The 16478-nt window shown below is 36.0% G+C and overlaps 1 protein-coding gene across 6 annotated transcripts in view; it reads right to left on the minus strand.

Moving 5' to 3' along the window:
• The window catches only part of RALGPS1 (Ral GEF with PH domain and SH3 binding motif 1), a 78436-nt gene that overhangs the window by 59136 nt on the left and 2822 nt on the right, over positions 1–16478 (minus strand). For 5 of the 6 annotated variants that reach the window (XR_008434440.1, XM_053962081.1, XM_053962084.1 and 2 more), the window contains exons 3-10: positions 12324–12510; positions 10426–10541; positions 8411–8518; positions 7996–8046; positions 4990–5073; positions 4413–4502; positions 4205–4297; positions 3721–3847 (exon numbers count right to left, since the gene is read on the minus strand). Coding sequence is in view for 5 of the 6 variants with exons in the window: in XM_053962081.1 (XP_053818056.1) it covers positions 3721–3847; positions 4205–4297; positions 4413–4502; positions 4990–5073; positions 7996–8046; positions 8411–8518; positions 10426–10482 (610 nt within the window). In the remaining variant the exon portion in view is untranslated. The remainder of the gene's footprint in view (positions 1–3720; positions 3848–4204; positions 4298–4412; positions 4503–4989; positions 5074–7995; positions 8047–8410; positions 8519–10425; positions 10542–12323; positions 12511–16478) is intronic. The other variant, XM_053962082.1, reaches the window with a different exon arrangement.

Genomic DNA, 16478 nt, shown 5'->3' on the forward strand with positions numbered 1-16478 from the left:
ATTCCCTAGAAAAGCTATTACAGTTGCTCTTCTGTAGCTGGAGATATGGCTGGAAATACATCTTTATAGTATACACTCATAATAGGCTTTAAACCCATGCTCAAGCTATCAGTCTTTTGTTAAAATAATCATATTTTTTAACCTGTTTACCTAAAAGGGGAGTCATTTACCTAGATACTCGTCCATGTAATTAAAAAAGATAATGCACAGAAGTCAGTCCATGATTACCAGGAGATACCACATGTGAGAACACAACTTACTGATATTTTACATACAATTTGCGTATTTGCCTAAAATAATTTTAAACACAGAGCCTGGCACATCAAAAATAATTAAATATTAGGGATTTGGAACTTATACTGTGAAATTATTGGCAAGTACGTTGGAAGAATCACAGATTTCACTATGCTTATTTTTTTAAAAACTCCACATAACAGAACTCATTTTGCACTAGGTCCACCTAGATGACATTACTACAAACTGTGAAAAGCCTTAGTTTTTCCCATTTCCCTAATTATTTCCAAAGGTTTTCATTACATTACTTCATTGCTCCCCAAATGTACATCTTTGGCAACCCTGCAGTCTAAAAATCCCATACCATAAACTTTCCTATCATTAGCAAAAGCACATTAGGTGAGTTTATACAAGAGAGAATTGCAGCACTATGGAGAAGATTACTAACAACTGCAATTCTCCTGTAAACCTCCATTTCAAGCAGTGCCACAGGAAACTGCCATTGCTCTTCTGAATTTTTGAAGTATCTCTACCTTTTTCAGAAGAGTAAAGAAAATGCTGTCAAACTAATACATTATCTGTGTATCAGGAATGAAACAGTGGGGCTCCACCTTTAGCATTTAGAGAAAAGGCTGTCACAAGACTGTAAACTGAGAAGACAACTAGTTATTCTTTTATATACATATTTCCAAAGAATTATTTCCTGAAACTGTTCTAGTATCATTTGACGCTTTCAGAATTACCCCCACTGTTATATTCCAAGCAGAAAAAAAAGCAAACAGTGCAATAAATCTATAGATTGTAAGATCATACCCAACTTTGTTTGTTCTGTAACATACAGAGACAACCTAAAAGATCACCAGCAGTGAAGACAAGAAAACACTGTAACTAGCAATAACAACCATGAATTTTCAAAACACTATTGTTTTGACTGCTATTTTTTCTTAAATCACACTGTGGCTAAACATTTCCAACAGTCCACATCACAGCCCTGCCAATCTCATTATTTGTTTTTTTCTTTCTTTCTCTCTTTCTCCCTTTTTAAAATTGAAAGACCTGTCTGAAAACAAAACAACTGTTGGATGTTTAACAGGTACTTTTAAACACAGTAAGTATTAGTCTCTCATATTATAGCCTGAGATTGGAAACATAACAGTAGTTGTCTCCTGTATTCATCTGGTTACACAAAATGTCCAACTGCACCTTAGAATGCAGGGAAAGCTTTCCTTTACAAGAAGAGCAACACTGCCTCGTCTTTGCCATCAGCAGGGAGAGGGTCTCTCATGTATGAAACAAGATACACCATATGCAGGAGGATTCAAAGTCTCAAGAAGACTGGCTAAAGACCAGCAGGAATTTCAGATTCAAGCCTGTAACTCAGCTGGATTAGGAAGGAAACATGCAGATTTTTTTCTTTCATTACCCAAGTCTTTTATTAGCCTTGTAACACACATGGTCATTTCAGAAATATTTTAAATCTTGTATAAAAGTGACTTGGAGTGATTTTGTAATAACTGGGTAGTATTAAAATATTTCTCACACAAGGCTGTGAGCTAATTCTATAAACCAGAGTAACTGGAAAACTTCAGTGGCAGTTTTAATTTCCCAGTACATTCTCCAGCTCATTTCAAGCAATCTCAGGCTTCCACAGATGAAATAAGAACCATTCTCTCACAACGAAGTAACTTTCTTGCAGTGAGACAAGAGGCTCTACAGCACAAAACAGGATCCCCAAGAATTCTGCAAGTCCTCACATCTGGTCATTCTCAATTCAGTTGTTTTATATTCAGTAGTAACTCCGAAAATCATCTACTCCTAAAATCATTGGTCTTACTTGCTCATTTACACAGAATAAAGAAGCTGTTCTGTAAGTAATGTTGTCTTCCTTGAGAAGACATTTATTCACTGAAACAAGCCTCAATTGAATATTCTCTTTTAATAAGTTAAATATTAATTCAAATCTGAAATTATTTACACAGCAGTTTCAGTAACTCATACCAAGCTTTCAATACAGTTTTAAAAGTATGGCCATTAGGAATGGTTGTCAAATTTATTAAATAAGAAATATTTTATATAAGCAGTGCTGATTGTTTTCCACAGCAAGTTGTACTAGGACTCATGCTGCTTGACCTATTCATAAGTGATCTGTAAACAGGAATTAACAGAAACAAAAATCTGCTAATGATATTCATTAACTGAGAGGAGCAAAGAGAAGGGCAGACTGGTTGGAATTATGGAAGGATTTATGAGATAAACTGCTTGGACAGTAAAACAGAAGATGAAAATCTACAGACAGTGTTACATACAAGGGGTAAACAAAGAATCCTGACTTTCCATATAAAATAAGAAGAGCAAACCACTGCCAATAAAGGCATAATCTTAGCATTACAATAAACAGTTCATGCTACTCTGTGATTGCTGCTAAACGTTGAGGTAACTGAATGTTAGAAATTATTAAGTAGAGCACAAAAAGATTCCTGAAGTAACTGTATAAAATATAACCTGCACTTCTATCTTGAATGTTACAGGCAGTACACTTCATGTGCACCCTCTTCCCCTAACCAAAGGATACAGGACTGAAACGCGGCCCAGGCAAGTTGTCAAGGATGCCAAGTGGCATCTGTACAAGGCATGATCAAGTAATCCAAGGACTCTTCCTTTTGGAAGAGAGGTAATTGAAGATTTACTGTGAAGGCAACAGATAATGACAGATAATGAAGTCCATAATGTCAGGAGTAGCCTCAAGCTGTGTAAGGAACAAGGTAGGGTTTATCTAGTGAAGGTAAAAATTACCATGTTCAATTCAAGCAAAAGAATGTGGTACTGGACAGAGTTGAAGAAATCCTGCCAGCTGGGTGTTGTGCATGCAAGTTTATGTGTGTTTAAAGCAAGAGTGCAAGTGTTCACAGAAGATAAATCCATTGAAACATTAGGGGTTACCAATACAGATAGCAATTCTGGCCCAGGAAGGCTAAGCAGAATTCTTGAGCTCTTGCTATCCAGGGTCACCAATTTAAAAACTTTTATTCTTTTTAGCTGCAGTTTAGCATCTGACTAAATCACTAATAAAGCCAGAAAATAGTTCATTATATTGGACTACTTTAATTAAAAATAACCTTTTTGCAGAAATACTTCCAGGTGAAATACTGACCAAAAAACCAATTCATCAAATGGCTACTTGGTATAGGTCACAAAAGAAAAGGAGACAATATCAAGATGGCACAGCATTTTAACCGTAGGTCTCCCTTTTAATACATTTTTGCATTGAATGACACATATATTTATTCAGCACCTGAGAGAAAAACTCCTTCCAAAAGTATGTAAACATATGTATAGCCCAAAAACCTCAACCTGACCTAATTTTTCCAAATATGAAATGGAGTGAACCATTCTTCTACATAGAGGGTTCTTCAGGTACACAACATGGTACATTAGCACTCGTCTGTCAATGAGCTACAGATAAATAAGGTAATTGTTCACACTCACCTAAATATGGAATTGTAGGAACCATTTTTAAGCTTCTGATGTACTCTCGTGTCCTTTTATAATTATCTTCCTTAGACAGTAAATAGTCTAACTTCTCAAAGGTGGTCTTGTCTTTCCGATTCAAAAGCTACAGAGAAAACGGAGATCATAAAATTTTCAAAGACAAATCCACACAAAACTAACAGTCAATAACTTGTTGAATTGCCCAGAGTAAAGGACAGCATAGTCTAGTTAAGATTAAATTTATCATCATCACCCAAAGCAGCACAATGTTTGAAAACATGCCACCTGTTAAAAAAAGGACATTTAGTGTAGATCTTAAGCTATGAAAAAACATGAACACTATTTCTGACTAATTTGTCAGTGATTCTCATATCGCTAAGAACATAAAAGTATCTTCCTCCAGAGTTTACAATATGACAAATTCCAAAGAACCTCAAAATTCAAACAAGACAGAAGGGACAAGGGTCAAGGCGACACTTACAGCCCAAGTTTTGGTCAGCCTGAAGATAGGTGCGCTTTGCAGTGCTGACACCACAGACATAAGAGAATGAAGATTGTTCAGTTCTAGAAGCTTCTGAAAAAAGGGAATAATAGCTTTTAGCACACTGGAAAGAGCTCACAGGAGTAGTGCAGAAACAAACATGAAGGAATTAAGGTTTCAAATGATAGTGTAAGAAATCTGCACTTACTTTAGCTATTTTCACAAAGTGGCTCAGTATTTCTGCCCTTATTTTTAAGGTCTGTGCTGTTAATATTTCTCGTACAACCCAAAAACTGACCTATAAAGTAAACACATACAACTTTAATTTATTATAAAAAAATGGACTTTATTAGTCTATTAGATGAAGTATTTGCAAACTCTGACAATGCTCCAGAAAGAAAACAGGGTAAGGAAAGAAAAGATTTCTGATCCCATGAATTCTCATCTGTATTACTGCAATTGCCCTGAAGCATTACCAGCATAAGAAGTAGAGAAGTGAGACAAGAAGATAACTGAATGAGCAAGTGAAACCCAGAAAAAAGAGAAAAAATTGCTAGTGTTGCACCATAGCAAAACAAATCAGGAAGTAATAATTAGGAACAAATGGTCTAGAGGAACAACATGAAAATGTGGACAAAGCAATTGAAAACAGGAGTTGTAATTTAAAAATCTTAATCCCCGTTTGGAAAAATAGGTTTTAATTCACATGAGTAATTCCGTTTAACTTTATACTCAAAGACAACTGTCAAACAGTACCTGTTCATGACAGTAATCAAATTATATACCTGGTTAAACCTCCTAGTAAAGGCAACAATGTTTGGAGCGAGGGTGTGTTTTTCTTTCTTATTCCATCCACAGCTGGCTAGTTCCTAGGAAACACATTTTAAAATTGCCTTAACAAACAGAAATGAGTTCGCCTTAACACTAATTCTAAATCACTCTTCTGTTTTTAGACCCACAAGTCTCAATTTCAATCAAAATGTTGTTCAACTTTCCAAAGGTACACTACTGATTTTAGACCCCTTCATATGAAAAGGCAGAGTCAGCCAAAGAGAATTCTGCCTCTGTAAAGCACTTTGTAATGCTGATATATGGAACGCACTCTAGAGATCTGCACATGCCTGTGTGAGCAGCAGGAAAAGCACTTCCAGCTCCAAACACATTTTGAATCCCCGTCTCCAGGACTCTAAACTTCTGCAGATAAAAATGCCAATTTGCATCTGTCAGGACACAGATTCTCCACATGAACAGTCCATGTCTCATCTTATGATACTATGATATGTTTATGTGGGAAAAAAAATCTCAGACACTCTACTAGGGACAGCAAAACTTACCTTTGTCAGAGAAGTGGAAGAGATCAGTAACCTAAGAATATTAAGCGGTTGCAAGAGGGCTAGTGAGTAATAACAATGGAAAATCCTGTGTATGGCAAAATCATTTGACTAGGTTTAAATTCAGTTTGAATAGGAAGGTTGATAAATGTGAGTGATTCAAAATGCCCCTGCTGATTTTTTTGTACTACTACAATATACCGTGTTCGAGAATTACACTTCATCTCTTTTTTTTTTTTTTTTTGGCATGGAGAGATGCTGGTGGTTTCCTCAACACGCACAGTCATAGGAAACATTCCCATCAAGCGTGCAAAACCCTGAAATTTGTGGAGATTGCAATTTCAGGACTTGGGAAAAAATCTAAATAAAGCCACATAGAAATCTAAAATGTAAGCATAATTATTTCTGCTGGAGAACAAAGAATTGTTAACTAGACATCCTCTTTCTAAACTCCGCAAAGTAAAATGCGAATGTGTTTTATAGTAACAGCTGCTGAAAAGCAGGAAAAAGCCTCAGCAAATACCACACTTAAAGGATGTCTGTGTGTTTGAGATAAGACTTAGCAACCAAATGTAAAAGCTTAGATATTTCCATCTATGCATAAGGTCATGTTAAAATAATAAAACCTTAAATTTCAACTAGAAAATGTTAACTTTCTTAGTCTAATAACTTACCTAATAGCAAGGGGCAGTTTCATGACAAGTACAAAGACTATTTCTTACTTTAAAACCTAGTCCTACAGTTGGCAGAATTTCAGGATAGAAACAGTTGCTTATTTTTGGCAAATTATATTAACAGTTCCAATAAAATGAAAATCAGAAAGCACAATTAACAACTAATAGTTCATGGTAGCTGGTACATATTCAAAGATCTACATTCTAGCAGAAGCTGAAAATACAACAGTTTTCTTTCTGATCACTCCTCAGTGAGTTGCATCTATTTGCCAAAGTAGGAAATTTCATTTTCAAAAGACAAAATGAAGTAATTATAAAGGAAAAGAAGAACAGCAAATCACTTGTTTCGGGATATTTTTTGCTATAAAGTTCTATGGCACAGGTCTCATAGCAACTAAAGTAAATGCAAAACTTGCTTTAAAAATTAACATCTATAGTTTTATATTTTATTTTTTAATTCATTCATCTCAGAGTATGACACTACCTCTGCTTTTGGCAAAGGTAGTTAGAATAAAAAAACCCCTCTGTTTTGTTCTGATATTTGTCTAAATAAAACTTCCTCATGGAAAAGTATCTATGTATCAATTTGTACATATTGAAAATTTTTTGCTAGCAGATTTTTCTATGGGCATTGCTAATTTCTTATTGCATTATTTGTTTGCTGTTTTCTTCCCCACAGGAAAGAAAAGTCTCCCCAACTGCCTGGAGCACACATGTAATTGCAGGAGCATGAAAGTGTTTTCAGCTATAAAACTGTCTTGGTGTTCTTGGAGGAAAAAAGTAATTATCTGACAGGAAGACAACAGATAGACCAATTTTTTATTTCCTTCCTATATTTTCTCAAAATAGAAGTCGGCTAATCTCTCTGAACTACTGTAATAAATGATTTTGTTAGTGACCTAAATAGGTGGCTAGAGCTTCCACTCAAAACCTTCTAAACTTGACTGCCCCTACTGATGTTGTCAGAAATTCAGTTCTGCTGACATTATGGGGGAGCATGGGCTGCCCATTATACAATCATGATACTCCAACCTTAGGACAAGAAGACAACAAGCCACAATGGACTCATGTTCTTATATTAAAAACACCTGAAGCAGGAGTCACGCGATTCTTGTACCTTTTGCAGTAAATAAATTTATCATATTTTTTTGCAATTCTGTCATATTCTGACAATTACTTTTATTCTTCATTTCTCAAGTTCTTATTACTGATTTTCAAATGTCTATGTTAACCTTGACTGCTTTTCCTCAACAGGCCTCGAGTTCCCTTCTGTGTCTTTCTTAAAAGTTTAAAATCTTAAAAGACAATAATACACTAACTTTTAAGGGGTTGGGCTGATTTAATCACAGCATTTATTATTCTGAATCTTAAAAATGATTGTACAAATTAAGAAGCTTATAAAGCAGTTGATGCAGTCTAACACTGAGATTATGGCCAGAGGCAAGAGTCAAAAGTCTGAAATCAGATATGAATTGAAAAACAGCAGTAGAAGGGAGAATAGAGAATTTTTACACTTGATAAACTTATCGTGAAGAAACACTCCACTCAAAGCAAGACAAGAAGACATTCAGAAAAGCACAGTTATCCCCTCTGGCAACAGATGATAAACCAAAGTAACTCATGCTGGATTATACATTCATCGTACTAACAGGGAATATACCTAGAAAAACATTAGTGCTGTGCAAGAAGGTGAGCATTTTTGAACAAAGAAAGTATTCTTTGAATCGTCACATTTCCTCAGGCACTGAATTGCAAAGATGTAAGCAGATGGTTTAAGAAAACCTACCTCAGGCTGTATAGCTTTAAATACTGGCATATCCATCAATGTTATCTGGCTCTGCAATGAAGACAGAATTATCATGTAATATGAAGAGCTAACAATGACGTATTTCTATCTGCTCTTCAGTAACTACAAACCATACACATATTCCCCACTAACCAGAACTAACCTATGCTAGGGTCTCCTATAAGACTTTATACAGTAAAACAAATATGCTGTGTCAGGTCAGTACTAAATGATTAAATTCCAAGACAGGCTTATTTTATTGAAGCTGATAAAGTCAGACATTTGTTTTCAAAAACACTGGAGATTTATTTAAAAGTTTGGGTTTTTTTTAAGAAAAAATATTTCATGTATTTTTTAGTACTCTGAACCCTGAGTATTATACAAGCTTAAATGCAAAAATAACATTTATACTTACGGCAAACTCCTCAGGAGTTACTTTCAACACATCAAATACAACTGCATCGTAGCTTTTATTGGCATAATCTGAACTTCGCCCTTCCAGAGAATCTGAGCTGCTACTACCCTACAAAGAAAGAGAGTAGGCTTATCTGCAGAATGATTAATTTCATCTCAAAATCAGGAAATAAAGATGTGTAAAAATATTAAGTAATGACAAGAAAATGTATGAACTTCAAGAAGTTTCAGACACCAAATTATCAAATTTAGTTTTGCACTGTTCACAAACGTTTCCAACTTCCTTCTGCAAAAACTACAGCAACATAAAATTTTAGCCCTATGAAATTTTCAGATTTAGCAAGACATTTTTAAAATCATAGACTAAATGAAAGAGCTGTCGCACAAAAGGAAATGTGTTGAGATTTTGAAGATTCATTTTCCACGGGATTTTTAAAATTAAATGCGCGAAGTAAAGACTAGGTACATCTAAGTCAACTTGCTTTATCCACAACATTGTAACAAAGGGAAAACTGACACATTCCGAAATTTAACCTGCACACTACTGATTAAGAAAGCCTGACATTTGTACTGGTCAAATCCAAGAAGAGAATAAAGGGGAATTAGTAGAAATGTAGACAGTTATGTTGTATCAGAAAAGTGCCAAGTCAGCATTCAGAAAGAGAAGCACTGCTTCACTATCTACTGAGGGTAGTGAGGAAAGGATCAAGACTAATACAGTCTTGTTGGACTTTCAAAAGATTTTTGAATGTTGTTCCTCACTCCAAAGACATTAAGCCCTAGCACAGAAACTGTCCTTGCAATACTAAATAATTAGTCACAAGGTAGTTGTTACTAGCACTGAAAATATGTGAGCCCGAAGAGAATTATGTACAAAAAAGTGATGTTTATTATATATTCAAGTATCTGGTAAACCCTGTAGTCTTATTGAAAACTATGGATCTTTATTTATTTAATGTGGCAAAATAAAAAACCTGGCAATGAAAAACTGAGAAGGGTTGTCACAAGATTCGATTAAGTCTGGAAAAGCAAAGGAGAAAATATGTAACAGATTATTAATATGCTCCTTTATAAATCCATGGTGCACCCAACTTTGGAATACATATACAGCATTACTGTCCACCTTAAAGCCGAAAAAGTTTCTCCAATCCCACATTTAAAATGTGTGCTTTACAAGACAAGCTTTACTGTAGCTGATTAAAAATATTTCATCATAATATTAGATGAGAGCGAAAAACTCCAGCAGCTCATTCCCAAGCAGTGTTCCGTTGGCTGTCATGGAGCAACAAACAGGCTGTTAGCTGTGCACACAGCTCAACATGGAACGAGGCAGCTTTTGGAAGTAGCACAAATGAGCCACCTGATCGCCAAAGGATACAAACATTAAAATTAACAAAATTGTAGAGCACTTTCTCACTAGTAGACCAGTAAATTAAAAAGAGAAAAAGAAAAAGAAAAAGAAAAAGAAAAAGAAAAAGAAAAGAAAAGAAAAAGAAAAAGAAAAGAAAAAGAAAAAGAAAAAGAAAAGAAAAAGAAAAAGAAAAAGAAAAAGAAAAAGAAAAAGAAAAAGAAAAAGAAAAAGAAAAAGAAAAGAAAAAGAAAAAGAAAAAAGAAAAAAAAAAGAAGAGAAAAAGGAAAGAAAAAGGAAAGAAAAAGAAAGAAAAATGCAGCTGTTTATTTCTGGGTTCAATTTCCGCCAGACTCCATTTTGATGGTGTATTACACTGCTCACTGCTCTGAACTCACCAATAATCGATGGCTGCTCTACATTACAGAATAACGGGTCAAATGTGCTATTTAAACAAAATGAGTAAACATTAACAACAACAATAAAAAAACATGGCTGTGAACACCAAAAACCATGGAGTGTTCTACAATTACTCCCTTGCCATGTTGGTTCTTTTTCTTACAAATGGTGTGGTATTTGACTAGTAGTGCAAAGGGCTTCTGTGAAAGCTGAAACAAGCCAAAATTTCCATTTTGATATGGGAGCTAATAAAATCTAATGAACTGTACCTCTGGAGTGGCGGAGGTGACCATCACACTGGCCATGAGGTCATTCCTTTTATACATGCTCTCCACAAGATGCGGGAGGTTTCAGCTCAGCCAGCACTGGTTGAAAACAGAAATTCCTGCAAAGCAAATTACTTGTGGAATAAATCAAATTTATAAAAAAACCCAAAATGCACACAGAAAATAACCCAGCAATACAAGATATTTCATTTTTCCTACTCAGAGCAAAGGACTTAGGAAACAAGATTATCTTAGGAGATAGATGCTCTTTTCTTTTCCAGGTACCAACTGTGAAGGAGTACAATCGAATATTGCTAAAGCCATGCCAAGTCCTTACCCCTACCTCCACTCAACTCAAGAAATGCAGGGGGGAAAAAAGTATTATTTGTCATTCATATTGAATTAAGTTTATATAAAGTCCCTCCCAGGCAGGACAAAGTCTCAGAAACTGCAGGCTATCACAAACTGCTTACAGAAGTAGCAAGTTAGCTCAAGCTCTGATTCCCTTTAACTGAGAAAACAGCATGGTTGTGTCATCATTCCCCACAGGACACATGGATGAGCCCACGGCAGGCACTGCCATTGATTCCTGTAAATGGACTCTTTCAGCAAAATCTGTAGTTGCTCACATGTGCAGCAAGGGATGCTGCCACATCTTCCTCTGCGTCCTCGTGTTCCCTCCCACAACACTGATCGCACCAACAGAAAAATTCTGAAAAAGCAAAACAGCTAAGAATAAAAACAACCTCTTATTTTACTCTCTTTAGAAAGAGGAAGTCTTCACTTCTCATTCCTACAATGACAAACGATTCTCCCCAGGATCTCGCATGAAACAAGTCACTAATTTTGCTTCAAATAATGCCAAAATCTTCTCTGCTAAACAAGGCAAGAGTCAATTTCTTTTATATTTTCTTCTGATAAAGTTAACTCATTTTGAGCACTGACAGGCTGCTCAGTATTTCTAGGTCTGGAGTTGCTCTTCTTAACAGTCCTTACAATCCTGAAGTGGAAAGTAATTCTGTAGATGTAATTTCTTTAACATGTGGCATTTACATTAAGCCCACAAAAATATTATTGTGTCCTCCATCCCTGCCTTTCTGAATAGGTTCTCCAGGGCATGAGGAATCAATAATGATGTGAAAGGGGAAAGAAAAATCCCATATGTGAACTTGTACATGCCCAAGTTCAGTTTTACACGAAGTTTTAATGTTCATTATATCAAAGCGAGACAAAAATGCTTTAATACCTAAACTCAAAATCACTAATATACTTTTGCCTTTCAACATTCAGCACATACATAAATCCTGCAAGGCTAGAAACTTTCATTCTAGACAGGGTCAAAATAGATTCCCCTCGCCTTACCCCCTTCCCCCAAAATGTTCCAAATATAACACAAGCATTAAAAATGCACTGCTTTTTCCCATGTGCAAAGATTTCTCCAAGATTCACATCTATGAAAAAATGCTTCTCTATACACCCACTTGTTTTGCTACCTTCATGAAAGTCATAGGAAGCAATTATCCTTTTAAGTCAAGTCCGCTTGATCATTTGGAGTGTTTCCCCACCCGCAGAAAGCATCACTCTGCACACAAAATAACACAGGAGCTAATACTATGCCCATGGTATGAAGAGGCTGTCAGACAACATAGGGAAAGATATTAAAAATAATATTCCCCTGCACTCGCCATACTTCACACTAACAAGATTAAAAAGAAATTTCTCAAATCCCAGAAATTATCAGAGGCCCAAAATGTTGGCAATAAAATGTAAGAAGTCACTTAAATGGCGTACAACTTCTTTTCATAGCTTTTGATTCATACAATTTATTTCAACTTGTTCACGTTATTCATTAAAATGCTGCATTACACAAACAGTGCTAAAAATCAAAACTAAGGAAACACCTTATCTGTTTGTATGGAAGGTTCACAGGCACACTGCAGTAGCTCTCCTTCATAGGCTGCCAGAAGTAAAGTGGATAAATCAGGATGCAACAGACACCAGAGGTTGTCTGTTCTTCTTTGCCAATTTGACAAACCCATTTAGATATGCAGCGCTTTCTGAAGCAAAACTGAAGACAGGCAAAAACAACTGGGAAAAAAAAACCAAAAATACCACCATCAAAACCAAGCACAGAAGTAAACCTTAGAGCCATTATTTTACCAGCATTTGTCAAATCTTGTTATCTATGCCACAGAAGCATTATTCTCTGAAAGTAAAATACAAATTTTATACTGCTGTTAGTAATACGCACGTAATGCAGTCAAAATGCCCATAAGTTCAGTCTCAGTACTAGTTACCCAACTCATGAGAAAATCACCGAGACTCTTAAGCACAGAAAACCACTCTTGGCCAACAAAGTCCATGTGCTCTAATTTCTGAATGCTAGCAGAGCAATCTGAAGAAGTTACTGACTGTTCACATTGCTTTTAGCAAATACAAAGATAACCATGTCAGCAACCACTGATGACCATTGTTCTTATTGATTTTTTCATTGAAGGGAAAAATACTGAGCTATATATGCTTCTTACCAGCCCTAACTCAGCCATTCCAGACTCTACAAGTCAACTGGCTTAGCTGATTTCAAAAACCATTTACTTACTACTTTCTTTAGTTGATTATGGTTTTCCTAATACCACTGAATCATGAACTGAAAGCTGCAACATGCTTTTAAGAAAATATACTTCAGCATTCTACCAAAAGATAAATGTTCTTTCTTAAGCTTAAATTAGCTGGACAACTGGTTCAGTAAGAACAATTAAAGTGCACTAGGGCCCTACCTGGGCACTGAAACTTGGTTAGAAACAACAGAAGTAAGCAGTAGGGTTTGCGGTTTTTAAAAGATAAATTTAGAACAGATCAGTTCCAGTTGGAAGGGGCATACAATGATCATCTAGTCTCACTGCCTGACCACTTCAGGGATGACCAGAAGTTAAAGCATGTTATTAAGGGCATTGTTCAAAGGCTCTTAAACACTGACAGGCATGGGGCACCAATCACATCTCTATGAAGCCTGCTCCAGTATTTGACCACCCTCTCAGCTAAAGAAATGCTTACTGATGTTTACTCGGAACCTCCCCTGGTGCAACTTTGAATCATTCACATATGTCCTGCCCCTGGATTCTCGGCAGAAGAGATCACCATCTCCCTCTCCATGTCCCCTCTCAGGAAGCTGCAGAGAACAACGAGGTTGCTGCTCAGCCTCCTTTTCTCCAAACTAGATAAACACGAAGTCCTCAGTTGCTCCTCAGAGGATATGCCTTCCAGAATTTGGTATCAGACATCACAATGGTTAACTGGCATTGATCAAGACAAGGGAATGTAGAATACCTACAAAATCTTGCTTTTTACCTTTAGCAAGACCAACAATATACTATTACACTCCACTGGCAACACCCAACCTGAAGACACATTTACAACACACCATATATTCAGAGCTCATATTCAGGTCTGAACTGTTTTTCATCATTGCATTCATTTTCCTTTTCTTCATTCCTAAACTACTCTTCCAGAGGTTCACCACCAGAAGGGTTCTTTCCTTGATAAACCATGAACAAAGTCATACTCAGATGCTGTGGGCATAGAGTACAAACCAAAGTATGTTAGCATAGCTAACTACTGGAAGAAAAGGGCTCTATTACAAAAACAGAATGAAACAATAACAGGGTTATATTTTTTGTCCCTGTGCTTGCAATCAGTCACTGATGTGAAACTTGTATCACCATCTACATCATGTCCACCTTCAGCCCTCTTTAGGGCAGGGTGGTGGTTGGGGAGAAGTCCCATCTTTTTGTTCTACTGGTAATAAAGACAAAAAGGCAAATACCACTGCAGTATCTAAATCAATGCACTGCTTATTCTCCATATACAGATGTTTACATATGTTTACATATCTTCCCCCCCCCTCTCTCATTAGGTTTCTTTTAGGTCAGTATCATAACTTTATTAAAAAAAAAAAAAAAAAGAAAAAAGTAGATTCAAAAGGATTTCAAAATCCTTTTGAGCTTGCACAATTTAGAAGCTGTTTGTCATTGCAGTGACAGAGCAAACCATCCTGGAAGGATTTGTAAAGGAGAATTTCTTTACTTCTTTCAAAGCAGCAGCTGATGAGTGCTACATGTATACTTGGTAACCTGGAGAAACACAAACCTCAAAAGCACTGAGCAACACTGATGCAAGACCCTTTAATTCCTGACAGCATCCTTTCCCAAAAGTACAAACATCATGTATCTTCATTTGTGCTCCATCCAGTAAGTACTACATCTCAAACCTCATTTCTCATCCCCTCACATATGACTCCTGCAAAGTGGAGGGGAAAAGGATCATACCTCCTAGAGTAATTATAGAAATTACCCATGTGAACCCCACTTCCTTCAGAAAATAACTATCTGTATGCCACTCTGACCCCTTTTATGACATCCACTTCATGTACAAACACAGATATGAGACCAGACAGTTGAGCTGTGTTAATGATCATAATGCTTTATATGAAAAGTCTCTTAATTTCAAAAAGTCCTTTTGAAGTAATTAAATAATAGACCTTGGTGGACATTTGGACAACATGAAAAATTCTAGAGCATTTGAAAGCCTGGATTTAAATAATAATTGCCTACTAACAGTTTATTAAGAACAAAGCAATTAGGCTACAGAAGATTAGTCATAGAAATGTGATGGCTTTTTAAAGATCTTCCAAAGCAAACACTTGTGTATTTTCAGTGTCCATTTCACCATGAAGTCCCTAATATATTTCACTGTGCTTTAGGCAACAGTACCACCTATAGATAAAACAATAGATATGAACAATTTAGCACTTTCATGCACATCCTTTTCTGAGAAACTTCTTACTATATTTAATGATGAATAATGAAAATGTAACAGAAATAAAATGGGGCTGTGGATTAATTCAGCTGACCATAAGCTGAAATCACTCAAGTAAATAACTATCCCTCAATAACATGCATTGTCCCTGAGTAAAAAGGCTGAAAGAAAACGAATCTTGCATCGTTTCCCAATAGCTGCCACTGGATCAAGTCTAAGTCAGGAAAAAATACATTCAAAGTTGACTTCCCTTTCTAAAATGCTCTCAACTCTCCTACTTCCACCCCTCCAGTGCATGTACTCAAATGAGTTCAACTGTGAGCAGAAAAGCAGCTGCTGTGATGAGTTCAAGAAACAACTTCAGAATCCAAGTCCTAAACTCTTGGGCTTTATGAATACACAACTGATTTGAATTATATCTAACAGTATATTAAAAACTACACCTAATGCGCAGGTCATGCATTCATGACATGCTTTACTTGATTTGTCACATGTTACACTAGACTGCCATTGGTCTCTTTGTTGTCACCATGCTGCCCTACAATTAAATTACCAGCTTTTCAAAGTAACTGTCATAGGGCAACCTGGATATATGTGGCAAAGACATATGTGGCAGACACTACATCAAAAACATAAGCTAACATTCTACAAGTGGAATAAAAATAAGGATGTCTTATTTTTCAAAATGATAATGAATGCAATGTCTCAGTTTTCTAGTTTGAGAGCTGTATGCAAAATTTCATATCAAAAGGCTGTCAAAAATTATTTCAAATCTCACACAACCCTCAGTTGATAAAACCATGAAAGAGTAGGAAGCTGACAATGCTGGCTTGAATGGACAATGTTATTCTTCTCATTATGCCTCACATCTTTACTATATATATCCACTGATTACTGAGCTCACACTAATGACCATTTATTATATTTACAAATTTACTCGTGTTTTCTTCTCTCCATTCTTCTATCTGCAACATCACTTACTGCATCAGGAAGTAATAATATGATCGAAATTATTTGTATAAGCCCAAAAAGTGCAGTAAAGTGAATTCTACTACGTAAAGACAGTAGACAGATCTCCATCTGGCTACCTAAACAAATTAAGACAAGAAATACAGTACGGGTTTCTAATCATTAGAAATCATTTGAAGAACTTTGCATAGACTGGAATTTTATCTGTGTCTGGAAATCTTTACATCAATGTTCCATATCAAGACAGAGCTGCAGTGCTCTCTCCAGCAGAA

Source organism: Vidua chalybeata, chromosome 21 (assembly GCF_026979565.1).
Source record: "Vidua chalybeata isolate OUT-0048 chromosome 21, bVidCha1 merged haplotype, whole genome shotgun sequence".
In the NCBI taxonomy this organism is placed as follows: Eukaryota; Metazoa; Chordata; class Aves; order Passeriformes; family Viduidae; genus Vidua; species Vidua chalybeata.